General features: G+C 35.1%; 4 protein-coding genes across 9 annotated transcripts in view; 2 read left to right on the top strand and 2 right to left on the bottom strand.

Annotated features, from left to right (window-relative positions):
• The first annotated feature begins 278 nt into the window (after window positions 1-278).
• LOC132916363 (esterase FE4-like) lies at window positions 279-3,065 on the top strand. 2 transcript variants are annotated; one of them, XM_060976280.1, is made up of 8 exons: window positions 279-514; window positions 667-955; window positions 1,128-1,313; window positions 1,427-1,629; window positions 1,716-1,872; window positions 1,955-2,281; window positions 2,365-2,509; window positions 2,584-3,065. In XM_060976280.1, the coding sequence occupies exons 1-8, from the start codon at window positions 287-289 to the stop codon at window positions 2,717-2,719; spliced, it is 1,671 nt and encodes a 556-aa protein (XP_060832263.1). In that variant the 5' UTR covers window positions 279-286; the 3' UTR covers window positions 2,720-3,065. The 2 variants fall into 2 exon arrangements, with proteins under 2 accessions (XP_060832263.1, XP_060832262.1); XM_060976279.1 differs by having other exon boundaries at window positions 280-514; window positions 1,427-1,636; window positions 1,720-1,872.
• A 2,816-nt stretch (window positions 3,066-5,881) lies between these two features.
• Window positions 5,882-8,713, bottom strand: LOC132916178 (chitinase-3-like protein 1). Its single transcript, XM_060975946.1, is given in 8 exon segments — window positions 5,882-6,175; window positions 6,177-6,267; window positions 6,269-6,433; window positions 6,519-6,808; window positions 6,910-7,571; window positions 7,747-7,810; window positions 8,084-8,146; window positions 8,431-8,713. Coding segments are annotated over 8 exon segments (1,539 nt in total). The 5' UTR covers window positions 8,521-8,713; the 3' UTR covers window positions 5,882-6,061.
• A 1,564-nt stretch (window positions 8,714-10,277) lies between these two features.
• Window positions 10,278-13,617, top strand: LOC132916361 (esterase FE4-like). The gene is made up of 8 exons (XM_060976278.1): window positions 10,278-10,900; window positions 11,378-11,666; window positions 11,839-12,024; window positions 12,137-12,342; window positions 12,438-12,594; window positions 12,692-13,018; window positions 13,105-13,249; window positions 13,324-13,617. Exons 1-8 carry the CDS (start codon window positions 10,766-10,768, stop codon window positions 13,457-13,459), a joined length of 1,581 nt encoding a protein of 526 aa, XP_060832261.1. The 5' UTR covers window positions 10,278-10,765; the 3' UTR covers window positions 13,460-13,617.
• LOC132916360 (titin homolog) overlaps window positions 13,505-21,046 on the bottom strand; it is a 78,842-nt gene continuing 71,300 nt past the window's right edge. For 3 of the 5 annotated variants that reach the window (XM_060976274.1, XM_060976276.1, XM_060976275.1), the window contains 8 exons: window positions 19,107-19,448; window positions 18,258-18,552; window positions 18,026-18,167; window positions 17,545-17,744; window positions 17,320-17,472; window positions 16,590-16,713; window positions 14,671-15,841; window positions 13,505-14,552 (listed from right to left, as the gene is read on the bottom strand). In XM_060976274.1, the coding sequence (XP_060832257.1) occupies window positions 14,320-14,552; window positions 14,671-15,841; window positions 16,590-16,713; window positions 17,320-17,472; window positions 17,545-17,744; window positions 18,026-18,167; window positions 18,258-18,552; window positions 19,107-19,448 (2,660 nt within the window). In that variant the 3' untranslated portion in view covers window positions 13,505-14,319. The remainder of the gene's footprint in view (window positions 14,553-14,670; window positions 15,842-16,589; window positions 16,714-17,319; window positions 17,473-17,544; window positions 17,745-18,025; window positions 18,168-18,257; window positions 18,553-19,106; window positions 19,449-21,046) is intronic. The other 2 variants (XR_009660083.1, XM_060976277.1) reach the window with 2 other exon arrangements.

The following is a 21,046-nucleotide window of genomic DNA, read 5'->3' as shown; positions in this document are numbered from 1 at the left end:
ACATATCATGTTTTATGCTCGCGGACAAAACCCATTTAGCTGGTACGCTAAGTGCTGAAACATTGGCAAAAATTTATATATATAATTTAGTTTATAATTTAATTATATTTATAACTTAATATATAATTTAGAATATACAACAATTTTGATAATTATCGCTGTTTGTGGATAATATTTTAGCCTATTTTTAGTCAATATTGTGATAAACACTGTTCAAATATACTTTAAGGTACATCGTTTGATAGCAGACATTTGAAACTTTAAAGGAGTGATAATACCGTTTGATATGATAAGAGTACAAACTCGAGTTGCTCTAAACACTCGGATTCTGAATACAGAAAGGAGTGGCAGTATCAAGTTGGCAAGACTCTGGTTAACAATGAGCAAACCGATAGTGCGTGTAAAACAGGGTAAATTGGAAGGCGCGGTATTGAAAAGTGCCCTAGGATTATCATATATCGGCTTCACAGGAATACCTTTTGCTGCTCCTCCTATCGGAAATCTCAGATTTAAGGTACATTTCCGACAATTGCCCTTATCATGCTTCTACTTTATTACGACATTACTTTTGATACACGACTAATAGGAGTAGTACACTCAATGTGATGCGTTCCGTGGATTATATTCATTTATTATAAAGGAATCTTAATTTTTTGGCGAAAATAGGATCCTCAACCACCTGCACCATGGACTGGTATAAAGGATACATCCCAAGCCAAAAAATACATTTGCCCACAATTGCAAGAAGTTCCACCTTTCGATATTATTGGCAATGAGGATTGCCTTTACTTGAATGTTTACACGAATTCCCTTAATCAGTCGAAACCGGTTATGTTCTGGATACATGGAGGGGCATTTGTAGTAGGGAATTCTAGTTTCCACGAATCAAGGCCTGATTATTTACTCGCCAAAGATGTTGTAGTTGTCTCAGCTAACTACAGGCTTGGCGCATTCGGTTAGTTTCGGTTCGGTTTTACGGTAAAACGATGCCTACTTCTGTCGACATCATATACGCATACATCCGGAAAATATGAAAAAAGAGATTGTGCATGCAATTTAGAAACAAAATTTTTACTTTATGAATAAACAGAAAAGCTATAGAATTATCCAGTTTTTTAAATTTCAAGGATTTTTAAATTTGGGTCACCGAGTTGCGCCAGGAAATCTAGGCTTGAAAGATTTGATCGCAGCTCTAGAGTGGGTCAAGGAAAATATTGCCAATTTTGGCGGAGATCCCCATAATGTTACGATTTTTGGAGTTAGCGCTGGAGGAACTTTAGTGCATTCCTTACTCGTATCGCCTCGCGCGAAAGGTAAAACGTATTTTGATTACATCCTTGATAAAATTAAATCATATCTTTGTGATTTTTTTTTGTGAGTTTTCAAAAGACTTGTGTTAATCCCGTTAGTTTGATACTGATTTTAGGACTGTTTCACAAGGCGATTTTGCACAGTGGAACGTTGACATGTCCTTGGGCAAGCCGAGGTGCTGAAAATCGTCCTAAACGTGGTTTTAAACTCGCTTCACTTCTTGGAAAAGATTCTAATGATCCTGTCGAAGTTGTCGAATTTTTACGAACGGTGCCCGCTGAGGACATCGTGAAGGCTCAAACCTCTCAATCTCCGGAGGCAACAAGTTTTCTTTTAACATACTTCATAATTATAATCAAATATCGGAGATTGAAATAAACAGGATTCTTTATTTCGTCTTGTAGAAAGAGGAGATTAGTACCCTTGCTTTTGGACTCGATTATGACGAAGTGGCGGAGAATCCTGTTTTACCAAAACCGATCGAACAATTAATTGTAAAAGAAGCAGATGTGCCTGTAATAATTAGTTACACCGCTCAGGAATATATTATGTTCTTGAAAGGTGGGTTCAGTTAAAACACGAAGAAAGAAAAGTATTGTTTCCTGTTCACGCATCGATACTATACGATTTTTGTATTTCTCAGATAAAAGCGAAAAATCAATAAATTCCTTCAATCGGAATCTGTATAACCATGTGAAAGTTTTGAAATCATTGAAGACGATAGAGGATGCAGAAATGGAAAAATTGTTCGAGCTGGTGAAAAATCAGTATTTCGGTGGAAAACCGATCAGCGAAGAAAACTTAAGCGAATATTCAGAATTGCTTACTCTTATTAATTTTGGCATTCCCGCGATGATGCTGTTAGAGGATCGAGTAAAAAGAACGACAGTGCCTAGTTATTTTTGTGTATTTTCATATGTTGGCAGTGAGAGAACCCCTACGGATCTCCTAGTAACACGACAGATTTCTGGTAACTTTAATTTTTAGATCTATTATCGCATAATTATTAGATTATGTACACAAAAAATCACGTTATTTAATCTTATACTCTAGGAGCGTCTCATGTAGACGATATCGCGTATTTATTATATTTACCCAGATGTAAAACTGACAACCCTGATCCTCCAACGGTTGGTACGAAGGATAGGATTACGTTAGAACGAATGACTAGAATGTGGACCAATTTTGCCAGAACTGGGTAAATTTTCAACGTGATCTTAAAAAGCATGAATCTAAATTTTAGAATTTATATATCGTATATGTTTAATATAGGGATCCTACCTCGGTTAAAGATGAGTTTGTCAACGTTGAATGGAAGCCTGCAACGACGAAAGAGCTTTGTCATTTAAAAATTGATGACGAATTACAGTTGTTGTCTCTTCCACCACATCTTTTATCCTCTAAATAGGTCTCGTCAATTGTTTTTTTGTTTTAACGAAGATCGATTTGCAATTTTTCTTACAACGACAAATTATCAAAAAATATTTTCATTTTCAGAGGAACATATTAAAACGTAATGAAAAATGCGATCTCAATTAATCTGTCTGGGTGTTAGATTATTTCGATGTCTTCATTAAACTGATCGAATTATATTTTTTCTATAATTGTACTTATAGAAACAATGCCTGAAAATTGTTTCTATATTTATATAATATATTGTATTCATGTGTAGTGAGCAAATTTATTATATAATGTATTGTATAATTTTCATGTATTTTTATTACCCATAATTACGTATATTCATATTTCTTAAATGACTATTAACTCATCTTTTTACATATATTACAATGTAATTATTGATTCTATTCATAATATTCTCGTTTATTAAATATTAATTATAATTAATACTTAATGTAGTGATTACTTTTTCTGAGAGATCAAAATTACATATAGGAACCTACAAAAAACGAATCACTGCAATTCACAACAGATGGAAGAATTTATCGCATTGCAAACACAACTGAACTGACGTAATACGTCCAAATCAGTAATCCGAAAGACAGTGCGATCTCGTAGGAAAAACGAAGGTCCACTTTCCCAATGACAATGTCATAGGTTAGCCATGTTGAAGCAAGAAATTAAAATAGTTTTGGAAGAATAGACTTATGCACGCATCGACGGTGTTTATAATAATATAATTGCACCACTGCATTTTCCACATGTACAATCCATTATAGTGGAAGTCGCACAAAATACGATGAGAAATTTTCGCACAATACGTCAAAATTGCAAGAGAAGAGTCAGCTCTATTTACAAGAAAATCGAGGACATATCGAATATGTATCGTAATTTGTTGTATTTTTCGTGGACACTGTATGTGTGATTTTGCTGTGGGCACTGGCGGACGGGCCAATCGCAGTTTACGTCTCTGAATACCATGGTCTTCTTCTTTATGACTTGTACGTGGTAAGCTGCTTACCATATGTCGTTCGAATAGAGATTGACTGTACATTCCGTTGCTTATGTTGACTTTTTCTCGTTCTTGTAAGCAGGTTTACTCGCGTGCAGGGATATCTTGGTCGATTTTTAACTGTCAATAACTAAGAAACAAACGGAAAATGCAATTCTTTTCTTGTTGATCTTTATCCTACTTAGGTTTCAAAAATCACCCCTTAAAATTCCTGACATCTGTAGCCGGACACTCTGCATAAGGACTCGCTTGTCAAACTATCGCTTGTAGAAACTATTAAAACGATAAAAATGGATATCGTATTACATTGTTAAAGACTCGAATTTACGATAAAAATTAAGAAATTGTTCAATTTGATTTAGTTATAATGGAAAAACTGTCTTTTGCTTTGTCAAAAGATCGTTACCCTTTGATTGACATCTCGATACTTTGTAAAGGTATATAAGGAACACAGAAATCGCGCGCGAGCTCTTTTGCGCCTGAACTGCCGGAGGGTGAACATCGAAGAAGAACTTAAATATGAGGTAAATAAGCAAAAAATATTAACAATAACATTGAACTATCTATAACGTCTAAACCCTTAATTTACAACACTTAAGCTATTAATTTATAGCATTTAAGCTATTAATTTATAACATTTAAGCTATTAATTTATAACATTTAAGGTATTAATTTACAACATTTAAGCTATTAATTTACAACATCTAAACTGTTATTTTATGCATTTAAGTTATTAATTTACAACATTTAAACTATTAATTTGTAGCATTTAAACTGTTATTTTATACATGTAATCCATTAATTTCTAATATTTAAAATATTAATTTATATCATCTAAGCCATTAATCTAAAACAATTACTCCATTAATTCTTAACAATTATACCAATAATTTATAACCATATCCTCCGATTAATTCAAAGTAATTATGCTCTTAATTTATAACAGTTGTAGCATTAATTGGTAGCAACTTTACATTTATTGATTTAAATGAATACCATCAATTCGTAGTGAGTAAATTAATGATTTATTTTACTTTATTTAAGATTTATGAAATCTTTCAAGTCCCTGAAGTGCTATTGTATTTCTATGTAGTATTATTTTTTAATTTTAAATTCTAAAGTATTTAATTTCTCATTTCACAATTTTATATAAAACTAGTAGTAACGCAGAGTGTACCTATTGAGTGTCTATGGATGGGATGTAAAAATTGATACCAGGACCACCAAATTTTTTTGGTTCACACCGTCTTAGATCAGCAACTAGAAGCGTATGGTCATACCGAATGACAATATCTCTTCCTATTTATTTGTTACATCGATATCTACAAAGAAATATTTCATGTAAATAATACTAATAATGTGTTTATATACATATGTGTATTTACTATAAAATTTTTCATCAATACTTACATTTCTGATAATATGCCACGAAAGCCTTAGAAATAGCTTAGCACATACCATAAATTTGTGCTACATGACCACCACAGTTTACTTTTACTTTAGTATCAACTCCAGAAGATTCTTCCTACACAAGAAGAATGCATAACAATAATTAACATAATATTATTGAAATGAAGACATTCTTATTTTAGTGAATACGAGGTATCGGTATTACTATTTTGATATTCGCAAATAATCTTTTTCGGAATAGGAGAGTATCATAGGAAAACATTTAGAAAAATTGAAAAGCTGCATTTCTGTCACGAAAAACAACGTTGTTAGATAGATATTTTTGAAATTCGATGGAATCGACGTATTATCGAATACATACTTACTTTGGCGAGTAAGAAAATGAATTGTTGGAATTTATATTGCGATACTCGAGGTTGAAGCAATTCCAGGGAACGTCAATTCCTATTCCAATCGAATTCAAACTACAAGTGCCTTTTGCTTTTAAGTGCACTATACAAATGGCTCGAGATCGATCGATTATTATTAAATGTGTTTCATAATTATTATTTTGGACCAAGTTTGTACACAGGAAGAATATTCGTGTTCTCCTAATTCTCAACTTTATTCTCCAATTCTATATGATGTTATTGCTCATGAAAGAATTGTATATGTATACATTTATGTTAATATAATTTTGTTAGAGGAAATACATGCCATGACGATGTAGCTACGATAAGTGATAATGATAATGATAATAACTGGTAATGATGATAGCTGATATTAGTTTTATTTTATAATCATTTATAGTCGTTTTTTGAAATAATCTTTTATTACAGTATGTTTAGAACTGTATTTAAAATATTACGTTCCGTTACAAAATACATTATCTCGTTTGATGTAACGCGTATCTTATTTTATATCTTCGTATCGATCTAACAATCAGGAACATTACATCTCATATCCATAATTGCAACCGTTGAACGTTTTATCAAATACAATTCCAGAAATGCAATGAAATGTATTTACCAGATATTTGTTGCGTACGTGTCGATAATAGTAAAACTATTGAACAATTTTTTGGATCTCGAACATAGTCTTCCTGCGTGCATGCAGAATCCGATGACGATAGTGTTGGTAGTTTAGTTTCGACCACGCGAAGGAGCAGTAATTGGAATATATCCATTCAACGCCATATTTATGGTGCGTAGAAGCGGATACTTATCACCACATACACCGTTGAAGTCATCGGTTTCGATGCTCCATATCATCATACCAGCAAGTCCCTTAGACATGACGTACTTGGCCTTCTCTTCAATAGATCTAGCAACGTAGACATATTACTTTACATTCTTTTCTCTATATCTTTTATCTCTCTTTTCATGTTCTCATAACAGCGAATACTCACATAGTATCATCGTATCCAACCCATTGGTTGCCCTTGAAAGCGTAAGGTACACGTTGTTCAGGTTCGCGTTGCACCGTCCATCCTCGTTGAATATATACGCAGATCTCGTTGTAGCCAAGCATACCACCTTCTCGCGTGTAAGGACCAGCTTTTCCAGGACCAATGGTTTCAGAACCTACGCCATTCTCCAAGGAATTTGCCAAGGTGAAGGATCTACCGTAAGCAGGAACACCAACAACGAGCTTGTCAGCTGGTGCACCTTGTTCAAGCCAATATTCAACAGACTGATGCTAAAACGTAAATGTTGCCGTACATCAGAATCGATATATCGAATATTTCTGGAATATAATTTCTCGAATAAAGTTGAAGACAACCGAGAATGCAATTTTACCATGTTGAGCTTAGCTTGTTTCCCAGATTCCTGAGAGGACGGATATAGAGGAGCGTTAACCGCTGCGAAATCGTTCCACGGTCCATTCAAGTCGTACACCATCAAATTAATTAAGTGAGGATATTGCGCCATTTGTGAAATGTCATAAGATTTAGAAGCCGAGTTTTCAGTAGCACCAACCGCCACGCTGAGAATGTAATCGTATTCGTCGAATTCTTCTCTCAGCTCCTTCAACAACGTGACATAGTTCTGTATGTCTGCTGGATTGCCACCACGTTGGTTCGGATATTCCCAATCGACGTCCAAACCGTCGAAATCGTACATCTGCAAAAATCTAATCACGCTCCGGATGAATCGCGCGCGTTTTATAGGATTCGCGAAAACCCTGGAATACTTGGAGGAACCTTCGTTCCAACCACCTATCGCTATCAAAGCTTTCAGTTCTGGATTCAGTTGACGAAGTCTGGTGAATTTTCCATAACCATCTCTACCGCTTGGCAGATCCATCCACTTATCCAATATTCTGATGTTACCATCCTCAGAGATACCAATGAAAGTATAGATTATATGAGTGCATAGAGTGGGATCTATATCGGTTGGTTCGAATCTTCCAAGTCCAGGACGATAAGCTGACCAGCTACCATAGTAGCAAACGATTTTCTCTGAATATCGGAAACGGATTATCGTTATTACTATAATTTAAGCTGCTTATTATCGCAATTCGATAGAACAGAATATATTTAAGATCGCGAAATTATTTAACTTTACTGATAACGAGGTTCAAACAGAAATTTATTGATCGTTAGTTTTATCGGTAATTATGTATTTGATACTTACTATCGGTCGTGTTGTTCGCAGTGGCATACGCCATAAAAGCAATCAGGAACAACGCCTTCAACATCTGATAATAAGCAGTCTTTGTTAACTATTAACGATAGAAATTTCATCGATGGAAATGCAAATAACGCAGAGCTTACTTCGAAATACCGTGTTAATGTTTTAAAATTGATTAATTAAATTGTTATCGATTTTAACAAGATCACACATATCGTTGTACAAGTACGTTGTACTAGCTATAATTGTGAAAATAAAATGCACGAAAGAATTCTTTCAAAGAGGAGTTTGAATAAATCTATCGTTAAACGTCACGTTTATACTTCAAATATACTTTTACCTTTAAATTGACACAGGTGTGTATGTAAGACAAATAGCGACAAACGACGTCTTTACTTGCTCGCTGTAAAATTGAAATAACAAATAATGCTAAACCGTATAAAATGAAAAGCGCACTGTGAAAAGTATTAAAAATAGACAACATTGCTAAATGAAAGAAATGTTCAAGCGTGAGTATATATTTCACGATAAAATTTACTAACGCAGTAAAAACTAACACAGTAAAATAGAACTTTTATCTACTGTTGCATACGACGCTATATAAATATTAAATATAAAACAAAGTTAAATAAATAAGAATTATTAAACAAACGTTACCAGTTTCAAAGTTTGCAGAGCTCAACTTACACTTGTCGCAGCCGGTATCGGTATGTCACAGTTCACAAAGCGTAAGGGACTTGATATATCACCTAACTCCGACAAGTATCTTAAACGCATTTATCGCGTATTAGGTATTAACTAGCAATTTTTTCTCAGATATCTTGACTCAGACTTTTATATACTAAACTTCAAACCAGCCCGCTAATTGATAACTGATTTAAACACTATACCATCCATCAATCGCTCATCCGGGCTCAGTTACAATCAGGGTATGCCATGAAAATGAATCATTATCGTGTTTGCTTTTTTTCCTTTAATATCCACTATCAATCCATAGCTTATCAATCGTTACAAACCACCAGATGTTAGACTATGGTAAATATGACAATCTTTTTGTACGAACGAAAACATTGCGATAAAGTTGGTAGAAAGGTATTCAATAAATTTCAAATCGACGATATGACAATTATAAATACTGTAAAATCTTGGTAACTCGAATCTCACGGGAAGAGTTGAAATTTTCCAGTTGTCGAGGTTTCGACTTATCGAAGTTTTCGTTTTTGACGAACAAAACTCGACTTACAGAGGCCACTTACGTGGACTATATTTTTCGGTTTACACATATTCAGACGAACAACACAACAAACATCGCAAGAAGACTAAAAAGGAAACACCCAATAGACCTTATAAAAGATATACCCCGCTGGGGGTAGCCACCCACATGCTATATTTATTTTTATTTTATTTTTTTTTTACCAATACTTTACCAAATGTCCTTCAGGACAAATTGTAAAAAAAGACCAAAATAAACTAAAAAAAAAAAAAACATATTCAGAGGCGCAGAGGCGCGTAATTTGCTTTTTATTTGGCTGACGAAACACATACAGTTTGCATAGGAGACATAACGTGACACGGTATTTCGAGTTCTAGACACAGCGATGATAAAATCGTAACTTATGTGGGTGAACTTGGACTTGAAGAGGTCGAGCTTCTCCGAATCCGAGTTACAGAGATAAAACAACGTATCTAAACGTACAGGAAATGACTCGAGTTAGAGGGAGATTATATTTCTATATTCTTCTATCTTTATATTATATAGATTTGTAGAAGTTTTTACAGCGAAGCGGAAGGGAATGAACAAAAATTTTGTCTTATAGACGTTTTCGAATTACAGAGATTCGAGTTAATGAGATTTTACTGTTTTACATTTACAGATATATGTATACATATAATATCGCGAAAACAGTTGCTTTGAACGCGATATATTTCCTGGTATTGCATTACTTATCAGTTGTTTCCGAGGAATCTGTAAATCCTCGATTATTTCTAAATCAGACGTTATGCTAAAGCTAATGTCACTGTCGGGCGATAGTTCTTAGAAAAATATCTGATAAAAAGACCGCAAAGTATACAGGGCGAGTTACTTGAGATTTTAAGCTGAAATATTTTTAATGCTGTTAATTATATCGCGAAGTTTTTCGGATAAAAGTTGAATAGCTTCGGAGAGGGAGATATATTTTAACGTCTCTAGTTCTTAGTCATGTGATTTGTTTTTTAAATAAAATCATATATTTTTTAAGAACGTTAGTCGATGCAACTCGAGATTCTCTATAGAAAATTATTAAAATTATCAGTCGACAAACTAACAGTTCAGTAGATATTTTAACTTTTAGTTCGTAAAACTTATCGTATGGAAGATAAGGAAAACGAAAACGGAAGTTGCTATTTGTTTCATGTTTTATGCCCGCGCACACGGTTTCTGTTAATCATCGATGATATGAACAATGTTTCGTACAAATATAAGCAAACGCGAGGCCTCGATCGCTTGCAGCGGTTGTCTGACTTTCGTCACCCTCGGTTCTAAGAAGATGAGGGCAAAATACTCGAGAGTACCATATGTGAAATTCTCTGCGGAACTGTGTCGTGGGATAGCGGGTCCCAAGGATTTCCTATACTCTAACATTTTTGGAACAATCGCCAGCATGGACGAACGACCATATTACTCATATTTTACTGTTTACTAAAAAATAAATTCTATATTCCATACTATACATATTCCAGACTATATATATTCTTTAGCGGTATACTTATAAATAGTAATCGTAATAGTATGTAGTACTGTTAATAATAATAATGTATTCTGTATATCTAGACACGAAAATTATATAATATTTAGCCTACATATTTATAAGTTTTGTAACGTAGATTATTGTTGTTTGAAATATATAGCTTTGACGAACTGTCTGATAATACTAATAGATGTGACAATGACAATTATATAGAATTCATATCGCTATGAGTATACACGGTTTTGTACGCAAAAAGGTATGACAGTATCAAGTTGGCAAGAACTTTGTGAACAATGAGCAAACTGTTAGTAACTGTGAAGGAAGGAAAATTGAAAGGCACAGTATTGAAAAGTGCCCTAGGATTATCATATATCGCTTTCAGAGGGATACCTTTCGCTGCTCCTCCTATCGGAAATCTTAGATTTAAGGTACGTTTCCGGAACTTGTTCTTGATTTATTTTTATTATTTATCACGCCATGTCAAACATCATCTTGTAGTAATCGTAATATGTAAGAATTGTAAGAAATATGTGATAGCGGAGTCGAAACTCCGATCTTTTTGTAGTCGTCTATGTTAAAAACGGCACCGTGGTCTCCTACTATTCCTATTTCATGATTCTCGGTTTTCGAATATGAACTCAATTCCCATAATTATATCGTTTAAGCGAAGTCGAAAAATTATGGAATTGAAATTATTTTACTACATTTTGTTCAAACGATTCTGAATAGTTATTTACCATTGGAAACAACTCGAAGAAATTACCTAACGTTACAGTAAATTTAAAGTACCGTTTAACAGAATCTGATTAATACGAGCGATTTGCACAGATAGTTAAAGTAATGTGTCATGTAATGTTGTATTTATTTTCCATCAAAGTGTCCTTTTCTTTTTCTTACAAAAATAGGATCCTCAACCACCTGCATCATGGACTGGTATCAAGGATACATCCGAAGACACGAAATACATTTGCCCACAATTGCAAGAAGTTCCACCTTTCGATATTATTGGCAACGAAGATTGTCTTTATTTGAATGTTTACACGAATTCTCTTAATCAATCGAAGCCAGTTATGTTCTGGATTCATGGAGGGGCATTCCTGCTAGGAAATGCGAGTTTCCACGAATCGAGGCCTGATTATTTACTCGCCAAAGATGTTGTAGTTGTCTCAGCTAACTACAGGCTTGGCGCATTCGGTTAGTTTTGGTTCAGTTTTACGGTAAAACAATGCCTACTTCTGTCGACATCATATACGCATACATCCGGAAAATATGAAAAAAGAGATTGTGCATGCAATTTAGAAACAAAATTTTTACTTTATGAATAAACAGAAAAGCTATAGAGTTATCCAGTTTTTTAAATTTCAAGGATTTTTAAATTTGGGTCATCGAGTCGCGCCAGGAAATCTGGGCCTGAAAGATTTGATCATAGCTTTAGAGTGGGTGAAGGAAAATATTGCCAACTTTGGCGGAGATCCCCATAATGTTACGATTTTTGGAGTTAGCGCTGGAGGAACTTTAGTGCATTCCTTACTCGTATCGCCTCGGGCGAAAGGTGATTTTAACTACGTTCTTGATAAAATTAAATCAAATCTTTCTGATTTATCGAGATATATCGAGGTTCCCAAAAGATTTGTTAATCCCGTTAGTTCTATGTTGATTTCTAGGACTCTTTCACAAAGCGATTTTGCAGAGTGGCACATTGACGTGCCCTTGGACAAATGCTGAGATTGAAAATGGTTCCGAAAGCGGTTTTAAACTTGCCTCGCTTCTTGGCAAGGATTCTAACGATCCTGTCGAAGTTTTTGAATTTCTACGAACAGTGTCCGCCGAGGACATCGTAAAAGCCCAAATTATACTTTTATCTCCGGAGGCAACAAGTTTTCTTTTAACATACTTCATTAATTATAATAAAACATCTGAGACTGGAACAAACAAAGAATTTGAACTCGTCATTTTGTATTGTAGAGAGAGAAGGCCAGTGTCCTACCTTTTATACCCAACAGTGACGAGGTGGCGGAAAATCCTGTTTTACCAGAACCGATCGAACAATTAATTGCAAAAGAAGCAGATGTGCCTGTGATAATCAGTTACACGGCACACGAATATTTGATGATCATAAAAGGTGAATGTAGTAAAAAATTAAAGGAAAAAGAGGAAGATATTAAAGATAATTGTTTATTGCACGAACAATTATACTGTACGATTTTCGTGTTTCTCAGATAAGAGCGAAACATTAATAAGTGCTTTCAACCAGTATCTCTATAGTCACGTGAAAAATTTGGGATCATTGAAGAAATTAGGGGATGCCGAAATAAAAAAATTGTTCGAGTTGGTAAAAAATCAATATTTCGGTGGGAAACCGATCAGCGTGGAAAACTTAAGCGAATTTTCAGAATTACTCAGTCTTATTAATTTCGGCATTCCCGCGATGTTGTTGTTAGAGGATCGGGTGAAAAGAACGACCGTGCCTAGTTATCTTTGTGTATTTTCATACGTTGGCAGTGAGAAAACCCCTACGGATCTCCTAGTAACACGACAGATTTCTGGTAACTTTAATTTTTAAATCCATTACCACATAATTATCAGATTACGTACACAACTATCAAACACGATATTTGCTCTTATACTGCAGGAGCGTCTCATACCGACGATGTCGCGTATTTGCTATACTTACCTAATTGTAAAACTGAAAATCCTGATCCACCAGCGATTGGTACAAAGGACAGGATTACGTTAGAAAGAATGACTAGAATGTGGACCAATTTTGCTAGAACTGGGTAAATTTTCTACGTGATTTTAAAAAGCACAAATCTGAATTTTAGAATTTATATATCGTATATGTTTCATATAGGAATCCCACCTCAGTGAAGGATGAGTTTGTCAACGTCACTTGGAAGCCTGCAACGAGGGAGGATCTGTGTTATTTAAAAATTGACGACGAGTTACAGTTGCTGCCTATTTCACCGCATCTTTTATCCTCTAAGTAGATTACATGAATCTTTCTTTGTGTGGGAGGAAAATTAATTTTGGGAGAATTTTTATTTCTTTTTATTCACATGTAATTTATAATAATACATGTAATCACTTTCTTAAGTTTATAAGAAAGCAAAGGGTGCAAAGGAAGTAATAAATACGTTACATATTTTCTACGCTTGTAAAATATTACTGACAGCTATTTACACGCATCGACCATGCAAACGAATCTTCCTTTCTCGTTTGCAATAAATTTGCGAGTATCTCGAAATCCAAACTCTCGAAATCATCGAAGATATCTACACAGCGGAAAATGTAAATGTCAAAGATCAAGTCTTATTCGTGACTTCAATGCGCCGAAATGTTTTTCAGTGCAATTTCGATGAAGAAGAAGAGATAAAGAATGGCAATGAAATAAATTGTAAATATCTTGTACCTATGCTATAAATATTCATCTCAGGCTACGTGGGACTGATAAGAAACTTGTTAAATAAATAAATATGTTTTTTTTTCTTGCGATTAGAATTGTTTTAGACTAAACTTCAACTCGTCACTATCGCGTCGATAATGTTCCATTTTTTACCCTATCTCTTTTTTTTTTATTTTCGTAATTATTAACGAGGTTTGGTGTATGATTAAATTATTGTTTGTGTAATAACACAACGCACGTTTCGATGTTTAAAAAACAACTTATATATTATTAATAATTCTATTCATCCGTGACTCTTTTAAAACACGAAAATAACACTTTTAGGTGTAATACCACATTTTCAGTTTCAGTCAAACGATTTTTAAAATATTCGTCAATTTATCGAAAAATACCGGCTGTTCTCCGAGTGATATCGATGATGACTCATATGCACTCGTTCACGGGTTACTTATTCCAAAAGGCGAAAGCTTTTTGTATCCTCTCGTTGTGTGGTTTTCCTGACGTCATAGTGACCACAGGATTTGTACGTTGCGACACTTGCGGTACGTTCGTCGATGATTTAGATTCTGCTGCCTCTTTCTCGAATAATTTGGCGGTACGACTCACGTTTCCGGTCGGAACGAACTTGCTACGAATTCTTCCGATTAGTAGCCTTGGGTCCTCAATTTCGTCGGGCACTAAAAACATATCAATTCATAAATATTGTAGCAAAATCATTTATCGAAAAATACTTGTTACTAGTTAGAATTCGATTAGTTAAAAAAGAGGAGAACGAAAATTATTTATTGAACACACCTTCATGCTGTCGATTAATTTCACGCGAAGCTTTAGTCACACCACTCAGTGTAGCTACCTCGATACTTCCTTTGGTATGTTTCTTTGGGTCCGAAATTTCAATGTTTCTTGACATTTCGTTGATTTCCTCGAGCGACGTCCTACGACTTTCAAATTGCTCCACCTTTTGTAACACGTTTTTAAGGTTGTCATTATTATTTTCGTTGTCCGCCTCTTCTTCTTTAATCGACGAAATACCCAGTTCGTTCACTTGTTGCGAAGACGCGGATAAGTTGGAAATACAATCTCCTATGCCAGAATCTCGCGAGTCACCTCTAAAAACCCGACGCGACTTCTGCGAGTTTACACTCGATTCTCGGTCCGTCTTCTGCTTCGATTCTTTGTCTATTTCCATGACCGCATCTTCACTGACCGTCTTTTCTTCGACGTTCCAGGTCGAGTCTTGTTTGCATTCTAAAGTCATTAATTCCGGAGAATTAATCTCATCACTGATCGTTGATTTTGTAGTGACCTCGTCCCAAAGTAAATCCTGATAAGATTCCGACTTGTCATTGAAGTCGATCGAACTCTTTTCTTCCACGGTTACACTCGTCAAAATCGAAATTTCTTCGGTTATCAAGGTGCGCTCCTCGACCTGACATCGCGTCACGATTTCGGTTTCCTCTTCGATTCTCTCCATAGGAAGCAGTTCCTCTGACTGAACTTCGTTCTGGCCCTCAGTTTCCTCAGCTGTATCAGTTTCTCGGGTCCCTCCGGATCCATTTCCCTGAGAACACGATCCCGCGTGATCCGTCGACGGTTCATTTTTCAATGACGACTCGTCAAGGTCCGACTCGTCAAGGTCCGACGATACGCGTGTTTCTTCCTTTAGAGACAAGTCTAACGTTTCCTCTGGCGAGATGTTCATCTTTGTCTTATAACAGAACGAATACAGATTCCTTTCTCGAGTATCTAACTTGCTCGTGCTCTCGCTGTTCTTTCCTATCGCGTCGTCAATGTCACGTGATTTTTGTTCGTTCGATGAAACGTCAAAATCGATCGTTCGTGGCGATTCAATGGGATTCGAGGGATCCGAGGTTGGTGAGGATTCTGCGGTCGCTGTTGGACTACGTCTGCTGTTCGCTGAAAGTATCGCCATCCTTCCCAGTGCACGAATGGCATTTCCTGTTTTCTATCGTAACAAACAGAAGCGCACGCACACGCAACACGATCAAATCCATGCTTAGATTAGTGGAAACTACGGTATCGAATTTTTGTGATTAGTTTTGATGAAAACAAAATAATTTTTTTTTTCGAATAAAAAAGAATCGCATAATTAAATGAATTAATCGAATTGCTCATAACAAAACCGATCCTCAGGTTTGTCTTTTTCCAGCAGAGCAAAAGGGTACTCTAGTATCTTCCATTTCGGTTTGATAAACTTGTTTCTTCTTTTTTCTATCAAGATATTCATCATATCGTAATCATAAATTTATGGATCTCAGAACAAATGTTATTTCTATTGAATTTATTAGCTTTCATTCGACGATAAGTCAAGACGTTAATCAATCTTTATAATATTAATTCGACCACGTTGTGGATTTTCTTTTCGACTACTGGAATGTATCGTTATCTGAAAAGTCGAAGAATTTGACAGAGAACGTTTTTGTTATGAGTGTATCAACTGTACGTGAAAAAATTTCTCGATACGTCAATTTCATGTTTTTATAAAAAAGCTATATTCGTCTTTGCTCTTTGAAAAGATGTTTTTTACTCGGGATAATTTGCAACAGTTGTTTCGGATATTAGTATCAAATTACTTACCGTAAACCGTGAATTACTTATCGTTTTTAAACAAGCTCAAAACATTGCAATCTATCACAATGACGGACGATGTGAAAAATATGTAAAGTAACGAGTATCGAGTTATTAATTCTTACCTGCCACTTTCTTCGTACTATGAATTTCTTCAGCTTTTCTGTCGGCAAAGCTATCCTACTCATGGCTTCCGCGTGTTGCGCCATCCAAGCATGTTCCAAACATTGTCTGGCCGACATTCGCGATCTATAAACATAATAAATTAATTACATAGAAACCTCGATTAAGAATTTATAGAACATTTTAGTCACAGTTGAATCAGTAGTAAAATATGATTTTACATATAAATGTAATATAAATATAAATAATATCGAATACAAGAAGCACGTCAGATGTTTGAAACTTATGGAGGTAAAAGCTTAAGTCGTAACTTAGAAACTGTTTTTTCCTAAAATATGTTAAATACATTTCAGTGCCGTGTTCGAAGTTTCCATCCGTAATTTCTACTTGTAATATTCTAACGTAAGCAACATAAGGATCATTTTCAACCTTTACACCGTAGTATCTATATGTTTGCACGGTAGATTCAATCGTAAATTATTGTCGAATTTGGTTTTATAATTTACTTGTAGTTTTTTTTCGAAAATTTACATATTCTCCTTTGCTGTCACATTATATGCAACGACGAGTATGCCCAAGTTGCGTAGAAAAAGTTAGTTTAGGAGAGTATAGAAAGAAATGAATATTGAAGAATTTATCTTTCCTCTAACGCGAAGTTGGTATTTCTTGCCAATTGAAAAAACTAATTGCACAGTGCAAAGGCTATAGCTAGTATATTTATCAAACGCGTACTCCTTTCGTTTGACAAGCAGGCTGCTGATGAAGTCTTTAGCGTCGTTGGAAATCGCATCGAAGGCCTCATCTTCCAGGTCGTAGTCAGCTCGAGTAATGTTGGCGAAGGTCTCGGCGTCATTGTCGCCCATGAATGGTGATAAACCGGTTAAGCTGAGCATTTACGATGTTGTTAATTATATAATAAACTTGTAAAGAGTGCAGTTAAGTATTTTAATCGCTTACAGAACGTAACAGATTACACCGACGCTCCACATGTCCGATTCGGTACCGATCGGTTCGTAACTTATTATTTCTGGTGGAATGAATTCTGGTGTGCCGAAAAGGACTCTGATCGGTGTGTCTGGTTTGAGCGTCTGTGCTAGACCAAAATCGATGAGTTTTATTTGATGAGAAGTTCGTGTTCGACACATTATGTTCTCCGGCTGCAAGAAATTCATTTGTATTAACTAAAGAAAATTATTAAAATAATTTTAGCATAAGTCGAACAATAATTCATGTTACAGCAGATCAAAAATCAACAATTTTTCCCTCAAAATGTAGCGATTCTTTAATTCTGTGGGATAGCGTAATTATTAAATTACTTATGATTAATCTAATTAATATAATTTACGGTAATATAGTAATAATTTTTAAATAATTTTAGAACAGTAAAATCTATATCAATGTCCAAGGTTTCAACTAAACAAATGACACCTTTCCTTACCTTTAGGTCCAAGTGCACCACTTTATTCTGATGCATATATTCGACACCCTCGCAAATTTGTTTCATGAACAGTATACTATCTCTTTCGGTCAGGGTAAAATCGTCAGCAACAACTCTCTCGAAAAGTTCGCCACCAGAAATACTAAGGAATATAACGTTTTACGAATCAAATTATTTTTTAACGTTTCTATAAACGGATAAATATATATTTTATTTTAATATGGAAGCTTACTACTCCGTAACCATTATGATTTCTCGAGGACTCTCGAAAGCAGCCGCCAAAAGGAGGAGTTTCGGATGTCGCAGCATGTTCATGATTCTAATTTCCTCTCGAACTTGCTCTCGATCCTTCGTTTTGATGGTCCTGACAAATTTTGCCGCGAAGTTCGTACCTGAAGATTTCTCCACCACCCTCCGTACAGTTCCGTATCGACCTTTACCCAATTCCTCCAATATTTCGTATCGATGATTAAACAATTGTCCATCTTCCATGTCCACTATTCGAGCTTCGAACGGTGGCTTGAATTCTGGAAATGTCAAATGTTTCGTTGATTTCCTTCGTTACATACAAAATACATAATACTTGAAATGCTGCTGTGTACTTTGAATCGTTTCTCAGCTCACTCGTATTTCTTTATCATTGTCAAATTTCATAAGCTCGAGGAAGAAGTAAAATAATCGGTATTGATATACGTGATTTTTCGTCTTAATTTTTTCATAGATTTCGTTAAAATATCAAACGTTTTATGTGTCAAAGCAAGAGCATGATTGAAATTTAATAACTTGTGAACCGCAATAAGTTTGCAAAATATAGTCAGAGACAAAGATAAGAGGACAGGCAGTGAAAATAAATATTAACGAAGTTGCCTTAATCGCAGCTTCTTTACATAAACATGTAAGTATTAATTTGAATTATTTATTAAATAATCTGTGTACTGTACGAATAATAAATAAAATTTAGTACTGTGTAGTTTTATTAAACTTCCATAATACCAACTTCCTGTCTGTTTGATCATATCTGTCTGTTTATTTTTCTTCTCGACTGTATATGTACTGTCATCATTTATAATTACATATTTACCGTCTTCGTCATCTTGCAAACACGTTTCCCCTTGTTTCGGAATTCGAACAAATTCAGATTCCTCTCCAGGTTCGCTAACCCCATGTATGTTTTCAGCTCTCACGCGGAAACGATATCTTTCACCAGGTATCACGGTGTCTGTTCCAACAGCTGGTAGCGTGAGACTCAACGAAAGACAGGATTCTGCGATCGTCATCCAAGTGTTTTCATCGGCACGGTTCATTTCCACGGTATAACCGGTAACCGTGCAACCACCGTCGTAGGGAGACGATCGCCAATTAATGGTCGTTGCCCCTGTAGAACAGCATATGTTTGGCACACTCGCAGGCGGGTCTGGTGGACCTGTGAAAAAGATTAGCGGACCATTACGATTTTTGTGAAATTGTAGTATTTTGTTTTAGATTTACAATAGTATTTACAATGGATGCACACTGTCGTCCATAAGTTACGGGTTATGATATAAATGTTCGTAATATTTATAAAATATTTAAGAGATAGTACATAATTTTACAAAGTGGACTTACATTTAATAAAAGCAATGAATAAATATAATCCGTGTCAAAAAATAAATGACTATTACGAATATAGTGAAAAATCTGTAGAACAAAAGTTATTAAAATCCACTATAGATCAGTTTTAAACTTGTTTATCTGTTACTGTATACACCTATTGCATAGTACCTATACTATACTATGCTATGCTATACTATTGTATGGTGTCTGTACTTAGTTTTATATTTTATAATTTTTATTTTGAATATTAGAAACTTTTAAGTAGAGCCTTCGGTATAACGGTTTGTTGAAAGTAAATGACAATGGGAACACGTGTTGTCTGTATATCATTTATTTTTAAGTCGGCTAGTTTTTTTAAACTCATTCGGCGTCAAAGAATGTTTCAAGGGCGTCATGTTCAACAGTCCATTTGAAATTATAAACAAAAATCGCTTAAACAGTTTTTCTTTGAACGGGTCTCATTAACAATCATATGGTATCAAAATGTCTTGAAACTAAGAAGTCATCAATCTGTGCATCTACATATACTGTACTTAGTAAACATGAATTATTCGTTTTCGCAAGATTTATGAAAGAACTTTACAACAAGGTTGCACGCTTTAAAGTGTCGTCTTTACACTACATGCACTGACACTCGTTTATTGTGACAATTTCATACAACATTTTGCAATACATTCACTCGCTTGACAATCAGTAGTAAATAATTCGCCATTTACCCATTGCTCTTCGAGTGTCGTCCTTTTCCTTGCAATCACTCGATAAAGAAAACACTGTTAATGAATTTTAGAAATTGTTTAATTAAAATATTCGGCGAAAGTGTGACGTGAAAAATTTCTTTATGTTCTCGGCGTCGCGAATTATTCTACACGACTCTCGTCTTGCACAACGCTGCCATGACGCGCACACACTTTTTCAGCACTGGTTCGTTTCATCGTGATCTCAAGGAAAGAGGAAGAGTAGACGAAGCAAATGGTGGGGATGGAAGAAGAAACGAGGGAAGAAGGAATTATTGCGCGACACGTCACGTGAGACTGTCGTCTGCCTTGTACATAAGAAGCGGAACTGGACCGTGTGACACGCGCTTACGCACGTGGAACAATGGATGTTTCGTTCTAAATTGCGTTTGAAGACACCAGGAAATGCGATAGAAATTAATCGAAATCGTTGATTTAATTCGGTCGAAAGTTCTTACGACTTCTCGTCTTCTTTACTTCTATCGATTTTACGTGTTTTCTAAAGAACGCTATAGTCTTCTAAATTAGTGAAAAATAAAAAAGGTTAGGGAATTATTTACCTCTTTCATGTTTATGAAACATAGTAAGCTTGGAAATTGATGGAGATAATTAATTAAATTAGTCGAAATTTCTTAAGATTTCTAGCCTTTTCTTTCTGCATTCGTATATATATCCAAGAAGTGCAACAGGTTCG

The sequence above is a fragment of the Bombus pascuorum genome, chromosome 2, assembly GCF_905332965.1.
Source record: "Bombus pascuorum chromosome 2, iyBomPasc1.1, whole genome shotgun sequence".
Classification (NCBI taxonomy): Eukaryota; Metazoa; Arthropoda; class Insecta; order Hymenoptera; family Apidae; genus Bombus; species Bombus pascuorum.
Note: the sequence above shows the minus strand (reverse complement) of the source record. Positions and strands in the feature narration are given on the sequence as shown.

Bases quoted from the DNA above. Each gene is read 5' to 3' on its own strand.
- LOC132916363 (XM_060976279.1), top strand. From the start codon at position 287: ATGATAAGAGTACAAACTCGAGTTGCTCTAAACACTCGGATTCTGAAT. The intron at 2,282-2,364 runs GTAACTTTAATT...CTTATACTCTAG, and splicing joins AGTAACACGACAGATTTCTG to GAGCGTCTCATGTAGACGAT. The intron at 2,510-2,583 runs GTAAATTTTCAA...TGTTTAATATAG, and splicing joins ACCAATTTTGCCAGAACTGG to GGATCCTACCTCGGTTAAAG.
- LOC132916361 (XM_060976278.1), top strand. From the start codon at position 10,766: ATGAGCAAACTGTTAGTAACTGTGAAGGAAGGAAAATTGAAAGGCACA. The intron at 11,667-11,838 runs GTTAGTTTTGGT...TTAAATTTCAAG, and splicing joins CTACAGGCTTGGCGCATTCG to GATTTTTAAATTTGGGTCAT. The intron at 12,025-12,136 runs GTGATTTTAACT...GTTGATTTCTAG, and splicing joins CGTATCGCCTCGGGCGAAAG to GACTCTTTCACAAAGCGATT.